The 20457-nt window shown below is 39.2% G+C and overlaps 1 protein-coding gene across 1 annotated transcript; it reads right to left on the minus strand.

Annotated features, from left to right (window-relative positions):
• Positions 1 to 2113: 2113 nt before the first annotated feature.
• LOC147901183 (elongation factor 1-gamma 2-like) lies at positions 2114 to 5803 on the minus strand. Its single transcript, XM_087375819.1, has 7 exons — positions 5620 to 5803; positions 4472 to 4621; positions 4316 to 4376; positions 4146 to 4198; positions 3720 to 3821; positions 3086 to 3626; positions 2114 to 2944 (listed from the first exon to the last, which is right to left on the minus strand). Exons 1-7 carry the CDS (start codon positions 5626 to 5628, stop codon positions 2565 to 2567), a joined length of 1296 nt encoding a protein of 431 aa, XP_087231945.1. The 5' UTR covers positions 5629 to 5803; the 3' UTR covers positions 2114 to 2564.
• Between the last annotated feature and the right edge of the window lie 14654 nt (positions 5804 to 20457).

Raw genomic sequence — 20457 nt, forward strand, 5'->3', positions numbered from 1 at the left:
TGGGAAACATATTCATTGTGCAAATAATTGAAAACATGCCATCACAAGGAAAGGAGATATAGTTCTCAAAATTGCCACATAGGAAAATTCAATAGATGAGAGATGTGTGGTATGTTCCTTTGTTAATGAAAAAAATAATTTTAGTCAATGCCATTGCAAAGCAACACATGCTTGTGGAGTTTCTTGATCACGAATGCAAAATAAAGGATGCCACAAAGAAGTACATGGTAGTTGCCATTGGTACAAAGAGGGAGGGACTTTATAAGCTCTATGCAAAGCTATAGCGCAACAAGCACTTTCAATTGCAGCCACATCCAAGAGTGCATTATGACATGCTAGATTTAGTCATGTGCACTACTGAGCTTTCAAGTTACCACTTGTTGCACCTCTACTTTACGCGAGGCATGCATGTGGTGAATTTGCCATATGAATTTTCCCAAGGATGGCTGAAATATGAGCCAACACAAAACTTCAGCTTGTTTCCAGCGATGTGAATGTCGTGGTACATATGAATATTGTTTTGGACAGTAGAGCTGATTCTTTATCACTTTAATTGATCACTTCTCTCATTTCATGGTGGTATTTCCTATAAAGAGAAGTCACAATGGTTTTCAGGCTTTTAGAGTTGCGTTGTTGAAAATAAAACAAGAGAACACTTTGCAATGACAAGGGGGAGATTTAATGTCCCATTAGTTTGAGGCTTATTGCAACGAGAATGGCTTAAAACATCGACTTTCAGCTCCGTACACTCCACACCAAAATGGAGCTACAATGAGGAAAATAAGTCACTTTTGGAGATGGTATGTTGCATCCTCAAGCATAAGAATCTTCCTTGTTCATTTTTTACAAAAGGATGTAATTACCACAACTTACATCACCAAACAATGTTTGACCAAAGCCCTTGTATTCCAACATATGTATAACTACAAGCTAGAGTGCACCGGTAGTTTCGTTATACCTTTGTGCCTCTACAAATGAGGACAAACTTAGATGACAAGGGTGTCAAGTTATTCGTTGTGGGTTATAGCAATGAATCCTCAAAAGTGGAACATGTGAATTGGTGGACCCACCTCCAATGAAAAATCTAGTCGGTACCAAGTGAATACATAAGATAAAATCAATGGGAGTGTAGAAAAATACAAAGCACAAGCGAATCATTTCATTTTGCCTTTGTGCCTCTACAAATGAGGACAAACTTGGATGACAGGGGAGTCGGTTATTCTCTGTGGATTGTAGCAATGAATTCTTAAGAGTGGAACATGTGCATTCGTGGACTCGCCTTCAAAGAAATATTTAGTGGGCACCAAGTGGATTCATATGATAAGATCAATGGGAGTGTACAAATTTACAAAGCACGAGCTCATGAGGAGACTTTTGCTCTTGTAGCTAAGATGATAATTTCATTTTGTGATTAGCTATAAAGCTTACCAAATGAATGTCTAAGACTACCTTCTCTCATGAAGGCCTTAATGGGATAAGTGTTTATGGGAGTCTCTTGGTTGTCCAACATAGGAGAATCAATGGATGCCAAATTGCATAGGCAAGCAATGGGCAGCTTGATCTATCTATGCTCCACTAGGCCTATCATTTCTTATGTTGTTGGGATGCTTCACTAGTTTATGGACAAACCAAATAACCCATTGGAAGGCCGCCTTAAAAAATATATACATTCAAATCAAGCTAGTAATAGAGATGAAAGAGAATTGCCATTCAGCAATAGATTTTCATTGGTATCTCGAGACTATAAAAAACAACCAATTGTTGCTCTCACAAACAATGAAGCTCAATATGGGTCAGCTTGCATGGAGCAACAATCCAAAAACCTAGTGTTTATACTTATATGAAACACATTGACGATCATCATCATTACATCCAAGTGCACATCGCACAAATTGTCCACATTATCTTCTCTGGAGATCTCAAGAAATAAAGTCTTCCTTTTTCCTTTTCAAAAAGGCATTAATCATGAGGGATTTCAACATATTTTCAAGAGTGGTAAGGAAACTTGCTTTGTAATAACTTAGATCCCAATAATCTATTGAATTTCCAATTTCCTTTATACTTTTAGCTGGTCCTGCTACAATAAATATGTGTGCAATCTAGACAGTATTGAATACGCCCTTGAATACACAATGAAATGCAACTGCCCTCGTGCCCCTACTTAGCTTGCTCACTCCATATGGCATTATTTGATAGAATGCCTACCATAGCCCACAAATAGTCACAAGTTTTCTTACATAATTCCGTAGTGAAACTTAACACTGGAACTGTCTTCCCCTAGAGCTTCTCAAATTTATATTTACGTCACAATCAAATTGCAAAATCTCTTAAAATACGTCTTCTCAACACAGGGCACACTTATAGATGCCTACACAAAATGCAGCACCAATAACTCAATCAAAAAGTCAATTCTGGTACATTCCCGCATACAAAAAGATCAGGTAGCTGTTTTGGGCCTCACCACAGCCGTTCCTAGTCTAGCTTCATGAAACTCATAGCTTCTACCTTCTCCAAAAGAAAATCTGTTACATGAAAAATTGTATAGAAAAAAGGTATGTTCCACCTCACTTAAAACACTTCGCTTCCAGCAGTTTCTCACCCTCAATCTCATCAGGTTCTTCAAAGTAGGCATTCACTCTCTCTTTCTGAGCTTCATCTGCAAGATTAACCCTTGTCCACTCATACAGCTCTGCATCATAGCATTCATCAACCACCATCTTCGGAATTTCTTGTCCTCGAAAGAGCCAGACACCCTTGATCTTGAATGGGGCAGCTTCCCCCAAAATGCAAATCTTAGCAAATGCATACTTTCGGGCAAGATCCATGCGTTGTAAAAATCCACTTACTTTGTTCATGGTCACAAAAGTTACTGTGTTTTCATCATTGTACTTGTAATCACAGAACCAAAGAGAATACCCTTGCGGATCAAACATATCCCAAAATCCTGTTAACATAGACAAGAAGTTCGAAATGAGCTCTGGAAAAATCGATCAACCAACGGCTTTCAGCCTACACCAAAGAGACTTCAAATTTCAAATTATATAGCAATTTTAACTTCAGTAGGATTGTATCAAAGCATTCATACCTTTAATAGCAACAGCCCGGAAGTCCTTTGCCTTAGTGTTGGAGTAAAGTCGTTTCCAATCATCAAGTACCATGGGGCTCTGAGGCAGGAGATCAAGAGCATTTTTTGGCTTGGGCTTGGGCTTCTCATCTTCTTCCTCATAAAAAACTGTGGGTTCTTCCTTTGGTTTTGCTGGGGCTTCCTTGGCCTTTGGCTTCTTCTCTTGAGGCTCAGGAGTTTCTCTAGGTTGCTGTGAAGCTTTCTTGGCAGGAATACCCTGTTTCTTACTGGGTGGGCTTGGAGCCTTCTCCACCAGTTTCACATCTCCAAAATGTTTCCTAAAATTTGGCTGATATGCCAGTGTCCAAAAGTATCTTTCAAGATGTGGAAACTCTAAGAGAAATTCCTTGTTAAATCCTGACCTGAAACCTGGGAGCAGATTGCAGGCCATAATAATGTCAGCAAGTGTCAAAGTATGCCCAACCAAATATGTGTTGGAGGCCAAATAATTGTTCAGCACGCCAAAGACTCTTTTCAACCCTGTGAGGGACGTTTCTGCCACCTGTCACATACCATAGTAGAAACCTAGTCAAGACTGCTTCTGAAAGTTCTTGTCAAACAAAAAAAAATGCATTCCACGTCTACCCAAGCTCACCTCTGCTACATATGGAAAATAGCCCAACAGGGGGTACAACCATCTACTAAGAAGGGGTTCCACTTCGGTGGTGGCAACATCAATCCACTGGTCAATGAGAGCCTGACACAACCAAAATGACAAGATACATTTTCATGTTCAAATAAGCGAAGATATTGATTCCAAAGAAACGCTGCAGCAAAGCCCATTCAGTCAGTCTTGTTATCATGCACTCTTCGCGCCTGGTATTGTCTACATTTGTACATGCATGCATGTTCTCTCTCTCTCTCTCTCTCTCTCTCTCTCTCTCTCTCGCTCTCTCTCAACCCCAAAACAATAAGACATAACACATCCATTCATGCTGTCAAACAGTCCCAGCTTGCATCTAACAGAGCTTCCAAGTAGTGAATCTTTCCCATATCCACTGGGCAGAGTATTGCATCATACCAATTCATAAACAGAGCTTCCAAGCAGTGGAGAGTCCTCGGTTAACCTTGCAACTGTTAATAGCAGAAATTTCACCAAATTTTAGCCTCTCTTGCAATAAGAATTTGGGCACAAGAAGTTTTCTTGTAGCCCTGTACAAGCCTTCAAATAATGCATTCAAGGCGTCTTACCATATCGGGCAATGGCATTGCTTTCAAACAAGGGACCATCAGGCGTTTCCAAGACAGGCACCTGCAGATACATGCCAGTCAAGGTAGGATAAACAACCACACCTTGGTTCTTAAGTCCAACATGTTAAGTTGTCAAGCATTATTCAAACACCGTACCTTTCCAAAAGGATTCAACTTCAAAAACTCTGGAGTTTTATTTGAGACTCCATTTTCAAATTGTTGTACATAATCAATCGTCACTCCACCATACTCGGCAACAATCAGACCCTTGTATGCATTCTTATTGGTGTTTGCAGAATGCAACACCTGCAAAAATATAAGACCCAGTGAGTCGTAAGTGGACTGCAGGTTACAGAAAAAGAAAAGCTATTCTTAATACAAGCAAAAAGGACATATACCATGGGCGAGGGCTAGTGGCAGTTTTAAGCATGTCACAAAATGATAACTTCTCCTGTCAAGTTCTCAAAAAAATTCAAATTGATAATCACAGATCCTGAAGCTCAAGGCACATAGGATAGGCGACATTCCTTGCCAGGATATGGCTGACGTATCTAACGTTCCCCACAGACAACTTATTCCTGCCTCCAGAATCACCTTTCATCACGGGGGCTACCTTATACACATCTAGATGCACATCTTAAACTTTTTTCATGCATGTTGGACCTGCTTAGAGTGAACCTTCTCGTTTCCAAGAAGGAAAGCTTTGCTTAAAACTTCACAAATACATAGCCTACAGGTCCCCTTTTTTCCATCTGCTTCAGCAGTACGTTAGTTGAGAAGTTCCACTGTATGTTCAGCAGCAAACATTAATACAAAAATTTTGTGCAAATGATGCCTACACAAACGAAAGTTACTAGCCCTATAGACCTCTGAGAGCCTCCAGCAAAGCCGCTCTTATTGCCTTGGTAGACTTCCATGTCTCACCCTTCCTTAAATGACGGACACCTCTTTGCAATGGAGCATTTTCAAAACATCATGGATGATGATAAGCTACCAAGTCAGAGCTCAACGCACAGGGAATGACCGTTCGCTCAGCCTATTCGGATGTAAGGGGACTAGCATTTTGAGGCCGTCTTGTAAAAAAACGCCTAAGGATGCGAGATCGTCCCCGATGAAGAAGCGGGGAGAAATCAAAAAGAAGCTGGGTATAAACTCAAAGCGCACTGCGGAAGAAAAGCACATGAGTCGCAGGAGCAAACCACGCAAAGGTGCAACAATCAGGGGGTAGCTTTGGATCAGACGGAATCAAGCACTGCAAAAGCGAAAAGAGCGTGCTCAAGGTTCTGAGAATAACAGGGACTTACCAGGGCCATGTCGAAGACTGCAGGAGAGATCTGCGACGAAGATCCAGGAAGAAAAATGGTTTAAGAGAAACAATCTCAGCAGGAAATGGCCGCGCCGCAACCAGAGAGAAAGGCTACTATCTGACGTACCAGGCCTATTTTATGAGTCATATGGGAACCATCCCTAGAAGTACATTCCTCTCACGATACTTCTCTTAGTAGTAGCTAGCTCAATAGGGAATGGCCGCCTTTGCCGTGTGTTGTCAACGGCCGCGAGCCACTTTCCGAGCACTTTCCTCCCCTGCACGAACAACCTCGGTCGTGTAGGCTCCTGTGGCACGAGGGCCATTTTCCGGGCACATTCCTTCCTAGAATGGTCACCCCTCGTTCGTTGCCCCACGTGGATGTCACGGGGGCGTGAAATTCTAAGTACTTTAATGTACTACAAGACTGTGACAACTTTGGTTTTAAAAGTCCAAGAGTGGGCTTAATAATGTGTAATTAAACTCGGCATCGTGCCTGGCACATAAGCGTAATTAATCCCTCGGCCCAAAGGCATTCCAAGGAATTAAAAGAGTGGTTGTTGGGAAATGATGACGTGGCATTTTTAATGGGCCCCCTAGAGGGCCATGTACCTTCAGTGGCCCCCCTAGAGTTCCAGGTGGCTCTAGTGCCTTCTACATGCTCCTTTGCCATTCCTGGACCTTCCTAGGTCTATGTTTGTTGAGCAGGGGCATTCTAGCCTCCATCCCTTTTTCAGTGGTTTTGTTTGTGAACAAATGGGTAAATGCCAAGTGGTGATCATGCAATGGTTAATGGTTGTGATATATGCTTTGTGAGCTTTAAATAAGTGCTAAAGTGATTAAAGGTTTACTTCCACTACCCTCTGAGTGATTAGAGGTTGGTTTCAGTGGAGGTCTTGAGAGAAGGGCTCTCAAAACTAACCCGTGTTGGTCAGTTTCATTATGTTTGCGGGGTTTCGGCAACGGTTTTTTGGAGCGATCCTTGTTTGGTATTGGTGGGCGCAACTCTATAATTTGGATTATTTGCAATGAGAGGGCCTTGAAAACTGACTCTTGGTTAGTATGTGTGGGTGGCGAGTAATAGGTGGACTGCAGATTCCGTATCTGCATTGGTCTTGATCGGATAGTGGAGATTTACTCTCTGCCGACCTCAAACCTTTACATATAGGGGAATGGGATTTCCTGGAAGGAAAGTGCTCAGAATTCGGCAAGTGGCTAAAGGCCATGAGCCGTATTCCAGGCACTTTTCGACCTGGAGAGTTCAACCACAGTGGCTGGTGAGAGGGATTAAATGATTAACCCTAGTTGAAAAGTCAATTGTAGTAATGTGTGCGTTTTAATTAAAGTTAATTGTAGGCCGGTTAGATTACTTAGGTTTTGCAGAATGTGCTATGTTGAAGTCGGGGGGCTAGACTCCCTCTAATAAAATGGTCGCATCGAATGGCGAAGATTAAATCTCCATCGACGTAGAGCTTTTACATATATGGGATGACCCTTGGGAGAAAATTTGGTCAATTGTGCTCATGGCCAGACCGTTGTAAGCAATGGGTGCATAGGAGGGATGGCATATTCGTTAGGGGCACATGAGGACATTCTTGGGGGGAAATTTGCCCAAATGTGCTCATGGCCAGACCGTTGCAAACAATGGGTGCACAGTAGGGACGTCATATTCATTAGGGGCACATGAGGGCATTCTTGGAAGGAAATTTGCTCGAATGTGCTCATGGCCAAACTGTTGCAAGCAATGGGTGCACAAGAGGGACGACATATTTGTTAGGAGCCAAGGAGTTGGTGGATTCATGCTAAACTCTCGCCAAAAGTGGATAAGCTAGAAGACAGCAACGACGATGGATTAGATAGGAGCAATTGTTATTTAAGAGAGACAAAATTATTCTTGAAAAGTAAAGGATTCCTTTTGATCCCATAGGAGAACCTTATAGGAGGCAAAAGAAGACAAAGAAAGCCTTTTGATCCTTGCTTCCTCTAGGTAGCCTTGAGTAAAACAACTAGTGATGCTCTAGTAGTAGGGCAAATGGGTCTACAAAAGTTCAATGCCATCCCATGACTATAGATTAATCATAGAATTTTAGCAATAGGGAGGATGTGCCTTATCATTGTCCCTTGTAATGTTGCACTAATAAAGGATTGTAAACTTAATCCTTGTTTAGCTCTCTGTGACCTCCCCAAGCAAACACTATGATCATCTAGGAGTTGTCAAACATTTTCGGTAAGAAAATGGTGGTCAATTTAATTGATGTGCATGAGCAGTGTAACTGTGTAACATGTATATAGATTGAGAAAGTGCCAAACAATTTGCAGAAGGTTTGGGTCCTCACAGTCACTCGCTCAAAAGGACCAATTTGAATTCCAAATGTGGCAAAATTGATTAGAAAAAACAAATAGAACAATTGGAAAAAACAAGAAGAAGTGAGAACCAGAGCCTTGTTAAAAATTTAAAAGTTAAAAGGGGTAGATATAACCAAAGAGCTATGGTAGCTAGTCATGGTGATACAATAAGACTAGCTACAATCTATTAATGAAAATCAATCGTGCTAGAAAGTCAAACCGAGGAAATATGAGAGTTGCAACTCAAAGCCACGAGTTTCAAAACAAAGAACCTATTTGTAGATCTGTTTTAAGATTTGAAATAAGGTGTAGGTTTGAGTCATAATAGATCAACTACCATGCGTGGTGTTAGAAGTGTGAAAGAAGCTGGTAAACGAATTGCTGAAGACAGAGAATGATCCAATGACTATTGATGTCCCCATGGAGGAAATGACCCAGTGTCTAGATGAACCAATTGCATATCATGCTAACCCTAAAGATGTCAATTATAAGATGCCCACATCAAAAGTACAGTTTCATGGCCAAGATCTAACCAACTTGTTACTAGATGGCGGATCTAGGGTCAACATCTTACCCTAGTTCATGTACAAGAAAATGGGGTGATGGATCTTGCACCCTTTTAAGTGCAAATGGCAGACCAAAGAAGGTTCCAACTTCTAGGAGTCATACAAAACTAGGCAATTGATATCCAAGGACTGTTTTTGGATCAATTTTGTGTTTTAGAAATGATAAAGAGCAAGACCTTGTATCCCAACTACTTGGTAGATTGTGGTTCAAGGTAGATAGAGTAAAATAGGACTAGGGTACCTCTAAAATCACTTTTTGTAGTGGGAAAAAGAAATTGAAGCTTGAAATGGTAGTTTTGAAAAAGATAGTACAACCAGTGATCGCTCAAGGTGTCAACATGGGAGATGAATGAGATGATGAAGAAGAGCAATAGGTCTTGGATGCAAACTCATCCATTGTGCCAATTTTTGAGATTGACATCAATTAGATTTTTTAGTGGTCCTCACACAAAGACCAAAATTGGATGGGTACGTATGCCATATTGGTACCCAACCTTGTACAAAAACATATGCAATAGGGGGGGACTCAACACAAAATTTGGAAGTGAAACCAGATATAGTGAAGATATCTTTTTTTATTTTTTTGGGCAAAGAAATAGTTGATTATATTATAATCATATAATTTGTACAATGCTCATGCTCTGTAGAAGGAGAAAAGTTCATGTCTTTCAGTGGTGGGAAGTGAGTAGAGTCACCATGACCGATATTACCTTCAGGACACCAGACGTCTTTGTCAAAGTGGTCAGCATAAAATCCATGCAAAGGGGGTGAAGTCACATCGAGAGTACGTTGAGTTGAGGCTAGATTTGGAGGAGGATCTTTTCCTTTTGTGTCTGTCCCCATCTCTCATATCATCCAGAGCACGAGTATTTGCGACCAGGGCTATTGATAATCCCAATTCTCATAACAAGTAAATATAGAGAAGATATCTCACCAATAGAAATGGGTTGAGGATGTCATCACCAATGCCAAGGTAGCATACAAAAGTAATGCATCAAACCTATCAGCTAAAAGAAGATGACCTAGAGGAGCTAAATCTTGGCATGAAAGATAATCCAAAAAAAGTGAAAATTAGTGTCCACACAAAAGGTCAATTTTGGGATGATTTGATTGCTTTACAAAAGAATATCAAGAAATCCTTGCTTGGGAATATGCGGATATGAGGGGAGTCGATACGAGTGTCTATGTGCACTGAATTAATTTAAAGAAAGGTGCAATTCCTATAGCTCAACAAGATACAAAATGAATCCAAACTTCACAAAGTAGGTAAAGTAGGAGATTTATAAACTCCTACGAGTGGGATTATCTCCCCGGGGGGCACTAAGAAATATGTAAAATAGCATGTGCGATCAACACAATGGGTTTTATATCTTTATCAAGTTACATAAAATATACATACATAAGGGTTTTTCAATGAAAAAAGTGAAAATTTTCATACACAAGGGCTTTAATCATCTCAAATTTTACAAAAGGGGTGTATATAGGTTATAAAAATCCATAGGTAGGGGGTTTTTTTAATACCCATTGATAACATGTGCTATGTAGGGTTTTTGCATAGTGCCCCCCCCGGGGATTATCTACCCAATTGAAAAGTCACATGGCTCTCCTAGATTGTGGTCATGCCAAAAAATAATAGTAAGCTCTGGATTTGTGTGGATTAGCTAATGCTAAACACCGCCACAATCACCAACCCATTCCCACTTCCATTTTGTGATACACTAATAGATGTCGCTAGCGGGCCATGAGGTGTACGATTTTCTTGACACCTTCATTAGCTATAATCAAATACATAAGTGTGAAGAAGACAAAGACAAAACAACATTTGTGACATAGAAGGATGTTTTTGCAAGCCATGTACTTTGAAAAATGTGCCTATGACTTTTCATAGTTAAATTCAGTGAGTCCAACCACATTCATGAGAGTCTTCCTAGACAATTTTAGCCTGTTTGAAAAAAGAACAAATAATAAAACACCTTAGGCTTTGCTTTGATAAGTGTACATCTACTAGCATTAGTCTCAATCCACATAATTGTGCATTTGTAGTATGCCTAGGAGTGTTGTTGGGAATATTATATCAGTTGATGGTATCCAAGGAAGATTGAGGCTATCTAGAATGCAAAGGTATCTCATAATGTGAAGGAGTTGATGCGGTTTGTAGGCCAAGTGAAATGGAACAACCTTGGTTTATAGGCCAAGTGAAACAGAACAATCTATTGTTGGGGTATTTATTCTATATTTGCTAGCCACTCATAAAACTCACTAGAAAGGACACTTCATATGTGTGGGTAGGTGAGCAAGAGAAAGCTTTTCAGCTATTAAAGAAGATGTTATCCATAGCTCCAATCTTGCAACCACCAAATTGGGAGCTAGACCTTCATGTATTTATTGATGCATTGAATATAGCAATTGGGATTGTATTGATGTAGAAAAGATAGAAGGGATGGTATCAAAAGATCTTTTACTCAAGCCAAACCTTGATGAGTGTAGAACGGAACTATTATTTGACAGAAAGGGAGTGTCTAGAAATTATCTACTCACCTGGCAAGTTTCTTCAGTACTTGGGCAACAAAATTATTTTCCATGGAGACCATCAATGCTTGGTCTATTTGGTCAACAAACTACAACCAACCGGTAGATTGGCAAGGTCGATACTACTTCTACAAGAATTTGATTAGAGAGCCATCCACCCGCCAGGCAACTAACATCTTGTCACAATCTATCTAAATTTCTTGAAATTAGGATGATAGCCAAAAAGTCATACTCGATGAATTATTAGATGCAACCCTATTCGAAATGGAACTGATCCAAGGTACTATTGGTATGATCATATGATACAATTTCTAATAGATGGAGTGTTCCCTCAGGACATGTTGACAAGTCAAAGACATAGGCTAGGACTGAAGAGAGGCTTTTTTGGTTATAGTTGGAGCATTCTACTAAAGAGTTATAGATCAAGTACTCTGACGATGCATGCTAGACCATCAATAGATGTGGTATTATAGGAAGTGCACCGAGGAGTATTCGAAGGTCATTTCTTGAGAGATATCACATCAAAAATTAATTTTTAGGCAAGTTTTTGGTGGCCTTGTGGTATCAAGGATTCACATGAATATGCACATCAATGTTGATATTGCCAAAGGGACATTCATTTGGTAAATACAAATAAAATGTCACTTAATCTAGTGTTACCTCTAGAGCCATTCCAGAAGTGTGGCCTAGATTTTTAGGGACCATTTAAACCAAGGACCACCAGACACACAAGAAGTAAGTATATCTTGGTGGCCGTAGATTATTGCATGAAATGGGTGCATTCAAAAGCACTCAAGGATAATATGGCAGACAATACAATGAAGTTCATTTACCATATATAATGACATGTTTTAACAGTATGCACAATTGGAAGCTATGATTCTAAAAAGAATTTAGAGACAAGATGTGATCTCAAGGCCATGGGGCCTAGTCCTCCCTCTAATTATCAAGTGTAGTGCTTTTGGTATTCATGATGCATAAATATTAGTGCTTTTTGGAAACTAAAACCCAACAAATACATGAATAATGGATTGTTTGCCTGAGCTCGTGAGTTCTCCCTTTGATAACATGGAAGTAATCATCACTAAGACCTTTAAGATATAATGAGATGGACTATGATGAGGTGAATGTCAATGTTATTGTCCTTCAATTTCGCATTCACCATGGTTGCTTCTTTAATTCTCTACCTCTTGCTCACCATCAAGAACATATATAAAAAAAGAGACGACTGGTTAGGTAAAATCATAAGCTTATAGGATTCAAGTCCAAATATGTTGTAAACAATAAACTTTGCATATCCAATTCACAAATAGAAGCTCCCACCCTTTTAAGAAAACCTAAAATAATAAAGTTAGGAGCTTGGATATGGCACACACTATCCCCCCTACCCATTTGGTCTTCGAGGGTAGTTCAGTTCAGTTGTTTGGACTATTTGGAGTCTATGAGTATTTGGAATCAAAGAAGTGTGTAGGTCTTCTGGACACCAGTCAGTTCCCTAACTATACTACTCAACTCACCATTTTTTGAAGCCATACAAATCCAAATCCATGAAAAACATTTTTTGAAGCCCTTAATTTAAGGCCAATCCTAAAGATATTAAGGGCTATCCTAAAGCTTAATTGGGATGGGATTTTTCGAATAAGGCTAGTATTCATAAGACTAGTATTCATAAGACCAAAATTTATAACAACTTTTGTATATATTAACAAGCTTGTACTCACAAGACCTACTACAACGTCCATGCCAATCGGTGACGTGGAACATGTGGCAAAACGCACAACCACCATGATTATAATGTAGGTATATTGGCCCATGTCAACCATCTGGATGGTCAAGCACACCACCTCGATGACTGTAACCAGCCAACTATCCATGCAAAACATTTTTTTAAGCCATTAAATTAAGGCTAGTCCTAAAGACATCAAGGGCAAGCCAAAAATAAATATCGGGATTTTTCAAGTAAGACCAGTATTTATAAGACCAAAATTCATAACAAATTCGTATATATATTAACAAGCTTGTATTCAGAAGAGCTAATAGAATCACCATGCTAGCTTGTGTGTGACTCCTACAATGGCTAAACTTAAACTGTAGGTGTTGTGGTCGACTTGTGATGGTCAAGCCCACCAACCAAATCCATGCAAAACATTGTTTGAAACCCTTAAATGAAGGCCAATCTTAAATACATTAAGGGCAATACTAAAGCTTAAGGGGGATCCATAAGACCGAAATTCATAAGAAGTTTGTATATATTAACAAGCTTATATTACAAAAAGCTGGTGTTTATTTGATACAAGAAAGCTCAGCTCAGCAAGAAATGTTTTGCTCAACTAGTGAGGTACTCAACTTTTCTAAGTACAACATTCAAGTTGATCCATTGCCTAATGTTGGCAAAACTCTGCATGATAAATTTCGTGGTTTGATCGACTTGTAAATGTGGACCATATAAAATCCACAAAAAAGCTTCATCATGGGACTCAAATGCAAATCTCACATAGATTGAATTGGGTTGATTGCCCGACCAGCTAAGGTATTGGAGCATATCGGCCACTCTATGATCATGGGAGAGAACTACCACCACTTTGGAGGTAGCTAGGAACAAGAATGAAATAAGCTGGAGGTGGGGCATAGCACTTGGTGAATCCAAAGGGTAGAGATGAGGCTGGAGCAAGAGGTGTAGTAGGAGGGTTGAGTAAGAGATGAGGGTGGAGCAGTGTGAAGTCGATGAGGGGTTGTGGAGATGAGGCTAGAGTAGTGTGAACTTAATGAGGGTGGTGGAGATGACAAGGGTGTAGTAGTGTGAAGTGGACAAGGCTGCATGGCACTTAAATAACCAATGCCCATCGAGCCACGTCGATGAGCAATTGGCTATTTTGATCAAATTGCAGCCAATGAGCAATCGGCACCCTAACTAAGGGCCACTACAAGAAATTATTTCCAACATGGCACTTTATTTTGAAGGGGGGAAAGGCCAAAACCCCAAACCCCATTTGAAGTGCACACTGTAGACTTTGCTAGTTGTAGTAGTGGTATCATATGGTCCTCCCATCATGCAAGCCAGGTAGATGTAGGAGCCCAGTAGCTACTTAATTGGCTGTAAGCCAGGTGGCCATAAAGTAGCAAAATTAAGTCATCCCAGATAATCCTAATCAAACTTTGAGGGCTGCTGCTTAATCCTCCCCATACCATCATTTCACCGACGGTGCTCTTTGCTCCATCATTTTCCCAACTACCATTATGTTATGGCATATAACCAGATATGTGACTATGAAATTGAAGAGAACATAATTTACAAGGTTACAATGGTCTTGACTTGAAAAGAACATAAGTTACAAGGTTACAAGGATCTTGACTAAAACTAGTGCTCATTAACTAGATCTAGTAGTGGCTATAGTTAGAAGTCACACATGTCATCACTAACTAGTAGTAACTGGTAGTGGCAGCATGGTGGTCATCATTATTATAATTGCCCACATTCTAATTAAGCCTATTGAATGCTAGCACAGTGGCTAATTTTCTCTAGTGTGAAAATTGGTTGAGCATATAAAATTCACCGTTGAAATCTTTGAATTAAACCTCTTGGTAGTGCTAGCATGGTGGTCGATTTCCACCATCATTACCATAAGTTTTGACATCCTCTAATTAATCCAATTTCCTCCAATTAAGCCAATTTCCATGACCATCATGCAAGCTCAATGGTCATGCCAATGGGTAGAATTTTATCCTTTGCACCTCGCAAGCCTTCTCCCTACAATCCTTGTAGTTTGCAAGCCTTCTAGAACCTTGCAAGCCTTGTATCCCTCCAGCATGGTGGATAGAATTAGAGACACACTCTCCTTGCAAGCCTTGCATCCTCTCTTGCTTACTCCTTGCACTCCTACTTCCTCCTTGTTATTAATAAGAACACTGACTAGCACTAAGTATCACTAGCAAGCACTAAGTAGCACTATCACAATTGTAAAATGCATTGATACTAGCACTAACTAGCAATATTTAGAACTAATAGTACCTAAGTACTAATAGTAAATAGCACTAGTACAAGCATTAACTAGCACTAGCAATACGAGAAGCACTAGTACTAACTAGGACTATCACTAATGGTAAATAGCATGAAATAGCTCTAGCTAACACTAATAACAAATAGCAATAGTGCTAGCACTGGCAATAGCATTAGCATATTTCTTGCACTAGCACTAGGATAGTTCTTGCACTAGCACTAACCTATTTCTTGTATTTAAGCCTTTTGTTGTTACTTGCAGAGAACCTGATCTACAAGTCTGAACTTTTATAACTCCAACCCACTTGATACACACATCCTATTTCTTTTAATAAAATACTACTTCAATGCTTCTTGAATGTCTCAATTTTCTCCAAAAACTCAACTGGCCCATTCCTCCATCCTTCGTCATCTCTAGAGGCTGTGGCACTAGTGTTGTAGCTAGCATTGTAGCGGGATCATATGTGACTTCACACATACCAACTTCAAGCCATTGGTTAGGCAAAGTGTTCAAGATGGAAATCATCTTCTTAATACACTCACATTGAAATAGATCTCACATTCCACTCATCTTAAGAGGTGACAAGTTGCATTGGTGCCAGTTCCCATGAACAAACACAATACAAAGTCATCCTCAAAGGAAGAGATGTCTACCAATTCATTGATCAATAGTTGAGGATTGTGGTAGGGATTCACTAGCACACCTCTCACAACCCTCATATTAACATGATTTGGTTTCTTTGTAATTGTAGGAATCTCAAAGAAATCAAGTATGAAGTCACCTCTGTGACCAAAGTTGATTGCATTAGTACTTAGCTAGTATTAGAGTTTGGTAGGTTTCCTCCCCATCTGAGAGCCCCCAAATGAGGAGAGCATGGGGGAGGTGCATTAGTACTTAGCTAGTGTTAGAGTTTGGTAGGTCAACTCCCCATGTGTGAGCCCCCAAATGAGAAGAGCATGGGGGAGGTGCACCAAGAGAGGCTTAGAGATGCCACAAGGGTAAATTTGAGTTTTGTAATTGTAGGAAAGTCAAAGAAATCAAGGCCGGAATAGAAAAAGCTATTTGACCAAATTTTATTGCATTGGTACTTAACTAGTGTTGGAGTTTGGTAGGTCGCCTCCCCATCTATGAAACCCCAAATGAGGAGAGATGGGGGAGATCTACCAAGAGAGACTCAGAGATGCCATAGGGAGAAAATTGAGTAGGTATCTAGGGTTGCCACATGAGCTACATATGTAAGCCACCATGCTGGCAATAAGAATTGTACGAAATTTTGGAAAAAGGCTATGAATAGAGTAGCATCATCTAGGCCATAAGAAACCTTGCAAGAATAACCAAAAGGAGTTATTTGAAGTAGGTAGGAGGGTAGCAAGAATTAATACAGGTCTGTGTAGCACTAGAGTAATTTGGAGTAGAACCACTTCTTGGGATCTTGCAAGAGACATATAAAATAGTCTAAATTGACACACAGAAATAGTGCAGCTATTCTTGGGATGCTTTGGATCTAGTCAAGTCTACACAATGGTGTATAGAGCATGACTGCATGCAACAAATGGATTCCTAGCAATCAACAACAAAAGGCAACTATTTTAAAGGCTACTTGGAGCTATAGGAGCGAATCTAGGTGCATTGCAGAACATATTCATAGGTACATGGGCTACCATGTGGTAGTCAAGCATCTACATTAGCTTGGGAAAATGCTACATGAAGAGGTCAAACCAATTTATAATTGGTCGAGTAGTTTATAAATTCGGTTAGGAAGATTTGGTGGACCCTAAGCCTACAAAAATGTCCCAGGTGGGCATTCACCATTATATTTGCCAAGCCCTTGCCACTATCATTGGCATTTAGTCCTTCCACATATTCGGCTTGTAGGTACAATGTTCTTAGCATGGACCTCATGGAGAAACATATATGAGATCAACAATGATGCAAGGATCCTCGACCTTGAGGCAGAGTTGGATAGCATGCACATGGATGAGGGGGCCTCAATTTAGGAGTGCAACATCAAGATGAAGGTAGCAAGGGATTAACTCTCCATGATTGTTAAAAAAATAAATTTGGCAAGGATTACTAGGAACTTGCATGGCATGCTCCCCAAGAGCTACAACTCTACCAGGCTGAAATGAAAAATGTCACAATTGAATGTCTCAATCAAAACCTTTTATTTTTTTAATGATTGTAATGTGTAAAAGTGGATGCAAAATCTTGTTCCTATAGGCAATTGTAAAATTTTGGACACAACATATGAAATGCATATTATCTCAGGCCATTGACACGATAGTACAAACCTCAACAATTTCGTGAGCACCATGTATAATCTCCTTAAAACACAAGACGTCCTTGTACCATCCTCTACCAACCTTTTAACACCAAGCTAAAGGTATTAGTCTAGCATGCTAATGCACCCAATGTTGAAACTCTTTTTTTATAACTTTTAACAACTCTTTGCATTGTCCATGATGATCTATACAACTTTCTATAGGCCTATCTCCCTTATGGTTTCTACTAAAATACTTGCTATGTATATTTTTCAATCCATAAAAAATACATGTGCATCCTGTGTTATGCAAGTGCTACAAATATTATGGTGGATGTGATCTTTTTACTCAACATATGCTTTCTCTAGTATAGTTGTTGACTACAAGGCATTATAAGTGGTATCTCTAAAACTTGCACCATATTATGTTATGCAGTTCCATGCATCTTGCATGTCTATGTTATCAACCATACTCAATGAATAACTCTCTTGGATTGAGCCATCTCCAAGTCTTGGATCCAAATACTCTCTACAATTAATGGTTGCATCATGTTATGAACTTCACTCCTAGTAGTAACTCCAACTCTACAAGATGTAGATAGGGTGCTTCTTAATTCCTTGATTAAGGCCTACTTCCACCAATTCTACTGAAATGGGCTTGCATAGCCTCAATACTTGTGTAAGTTGTAAGATTGCAGTCTCGGATTATGCTGGAATGATGGGAGATCGGATGTTAAAAATATCTTTCATAACTTTATAAATTGATGTAAATTTCACCTTTTTCAATTTGCCTCCACTTTATCTTTTAGTTCTCAAATGTTACAACTGCCCCTAGAGCATGGCAAAGTGCAATAGGTTTATTTATAAAACCAAGGAGATGACCCCTTATGTGAGGGCACCTCTAAATTCTCTTCATTATAAAATTTCCATTTCCATACAACTTAGTCATAGCCTCACTACTTGTGTAAGTTGTAGGATTGGAGTGTAAGATTACATTGAAATGATGGGAGATGGAATGTTAAAACTATCTTTCATAACTTTCTAGATTAATGTTTTCACATTTTTCAACTTGCCTCTACTTTATCTTTTAGTTCTCAAATAGCTACAACTACCGTTGTAGCATGGCAATGTACAAGATTTATTTATAAAACCAAGTAGGGAAGCCCTTGTATGAGGGCACCTCTAGATTCTCTTCATGATAAAATTTTCATTTCCATTCAATATAGTTATGTAAACTAATTGTAAACTCCCATTTTGGATATATTTGCATGTTTTACTCCCACATTTGTGTTGCTCGAGAAGCCTCAACAAAGGCACTAGTTGTGCATTGACTCGAACACTCATGAGCATTATGTAGGGAGGATGTTCTATCCATTTGTGATTGTGGAACCTCTTTTGATTTTTTTAAAAGATACCAATTCCAGTCATATGCTCATCAACCACATATTCTATTGGTTATGGTAAGCCCTTACCTCAATATGCTAGATATTGGAGAAGCCGACCACTTCTACAATCACAATGAAAAATCTCTCCCTTACCCTAATCCTCTCATGACTCAATTATGGTCAAAATGTTTGCAACAAACCACATAAATTGATATTTGAAGGCCTTCTAATTGGTAATTGATGCGAGCTACAACTAAACATACTTTTCAAGCGTGATCTTTGAATATATAAAGACCATTTTGTAAACATCTTTGAATATTGTTATGATGGAGCATATGTATAAAAATTCCTTTACATGAAATGTAGGATCTTATTCACTTACACCATGGAAATCAAGGAATGAAAATCAGATCCAATGGTGATGGTTGCATAGCTATAGGAAGAAAGATTGATACACCGAATACATCTTCCAATTTTTGCCACTATTGATGCAACATGTGCTACAAGGGAAATCACATTGGGCCTAGGCACAAAGATACCTGTGATTGAAGTGGAGGGCTAGGTTAAATAGTTAAGTCATGAATAGAAAATTGGTATTTCTAGTGGCCTTCACATTCCTTAGCACTAAGAACTTTTGTTGAATAATTTTGGAAGCAAAAGGTTGATGCTTTCTAGATTCACCCTCAAGGGTAACCTCTATCCATACTCTTTTCTATAACCAATCCCATAATTTTTGTATAAGTCTTGTTGAATAATTTTGGAAGCAAAGGTTGATGCTTGCTAGATTCACCCTCAAGGGTGACCTCTATCCTATGACCAGTCCCATAATGTTTGTATAGAGCAAGGGTATACAAATAAGGGGTTCTTAAAATACCCCTTACCACATATAGTAACCAATTTCTCCATCACTCATCCCTTTCTTTCCCACCCACAAGAATGGGTAAGACTTGAGAATGAGGGTTAGGTTTATAATATGGATGTGGTACTATCTCAAAGATCGTACTTTGATAAGTTCTTAGTTCATAAAAATAAACAATTTCTAAGAGATTCATTGCCATTTTGTGAAAACTAAAATTTGTATTTGAGTCATCTCTACCAAGATCTTATCACACACTCTAAATAAATATACCAAGTCTTGGAAAATATTTCCAAGCTATGTACACCATATTGGATATGTGTGAAGTAGAAGAAAAGGATAATTCCCAATGTAGGTGAATTCATATTTCAATGCACATTTATGTGATTGTACTGAGAGAAGTTCTTAGTTCATAAAAACAAACAATTTTGCTAAGAGCTACATTGCCATTTTGTGAAAACTAAAATTTGTATTTGATCTCTGCCAAGATCTTATCATGTGCTCTAAATAAATATACCAAGTCTTGGAAAATATTTCCAGTTATGTACACCATATTGGATATATGTTAAGTAGAAGAGAAGGATAATACCCAATGTAGGTGAATTCATATTTCAATGCACATATATGCCTAATTGCACATCGAGATTGGATGCTCTTTAACATAGCGATATGCACTAGCAAGGGATAATGTAGACGATTTGAGGCATAACTCTCAATCATCACTCAACTCGGTCAAAATAATTTCATTTTCTAAGAGCTCTTTATGAAATAATAATTGGATAGAAAGGATCCGCTAATCAAATCCTCTATAATGAAGAACGGCAAACACAATGACATGAAACACGTTGAAATGCTTAACAAGAAGAGATAATGAACTTGGAGTGGGAGGAAGATAA

Source organism: Dipteris shenzhenensis, chromosome 6, assembly GCF_047967505.1.
Source record: "Dipteris shenzhenensis isolate YYH24624 ecotype China chromosome 6, Dip_SZ_1.0, whole genome shotgun sequence".
Lineage (NCBI taxonomy): Eukaryota > Viridiplantae > Streptophyta > Polypodiopsida > Gleicheniales > Dipteridaceae > Dipteris > Dipteris shenzhenensis.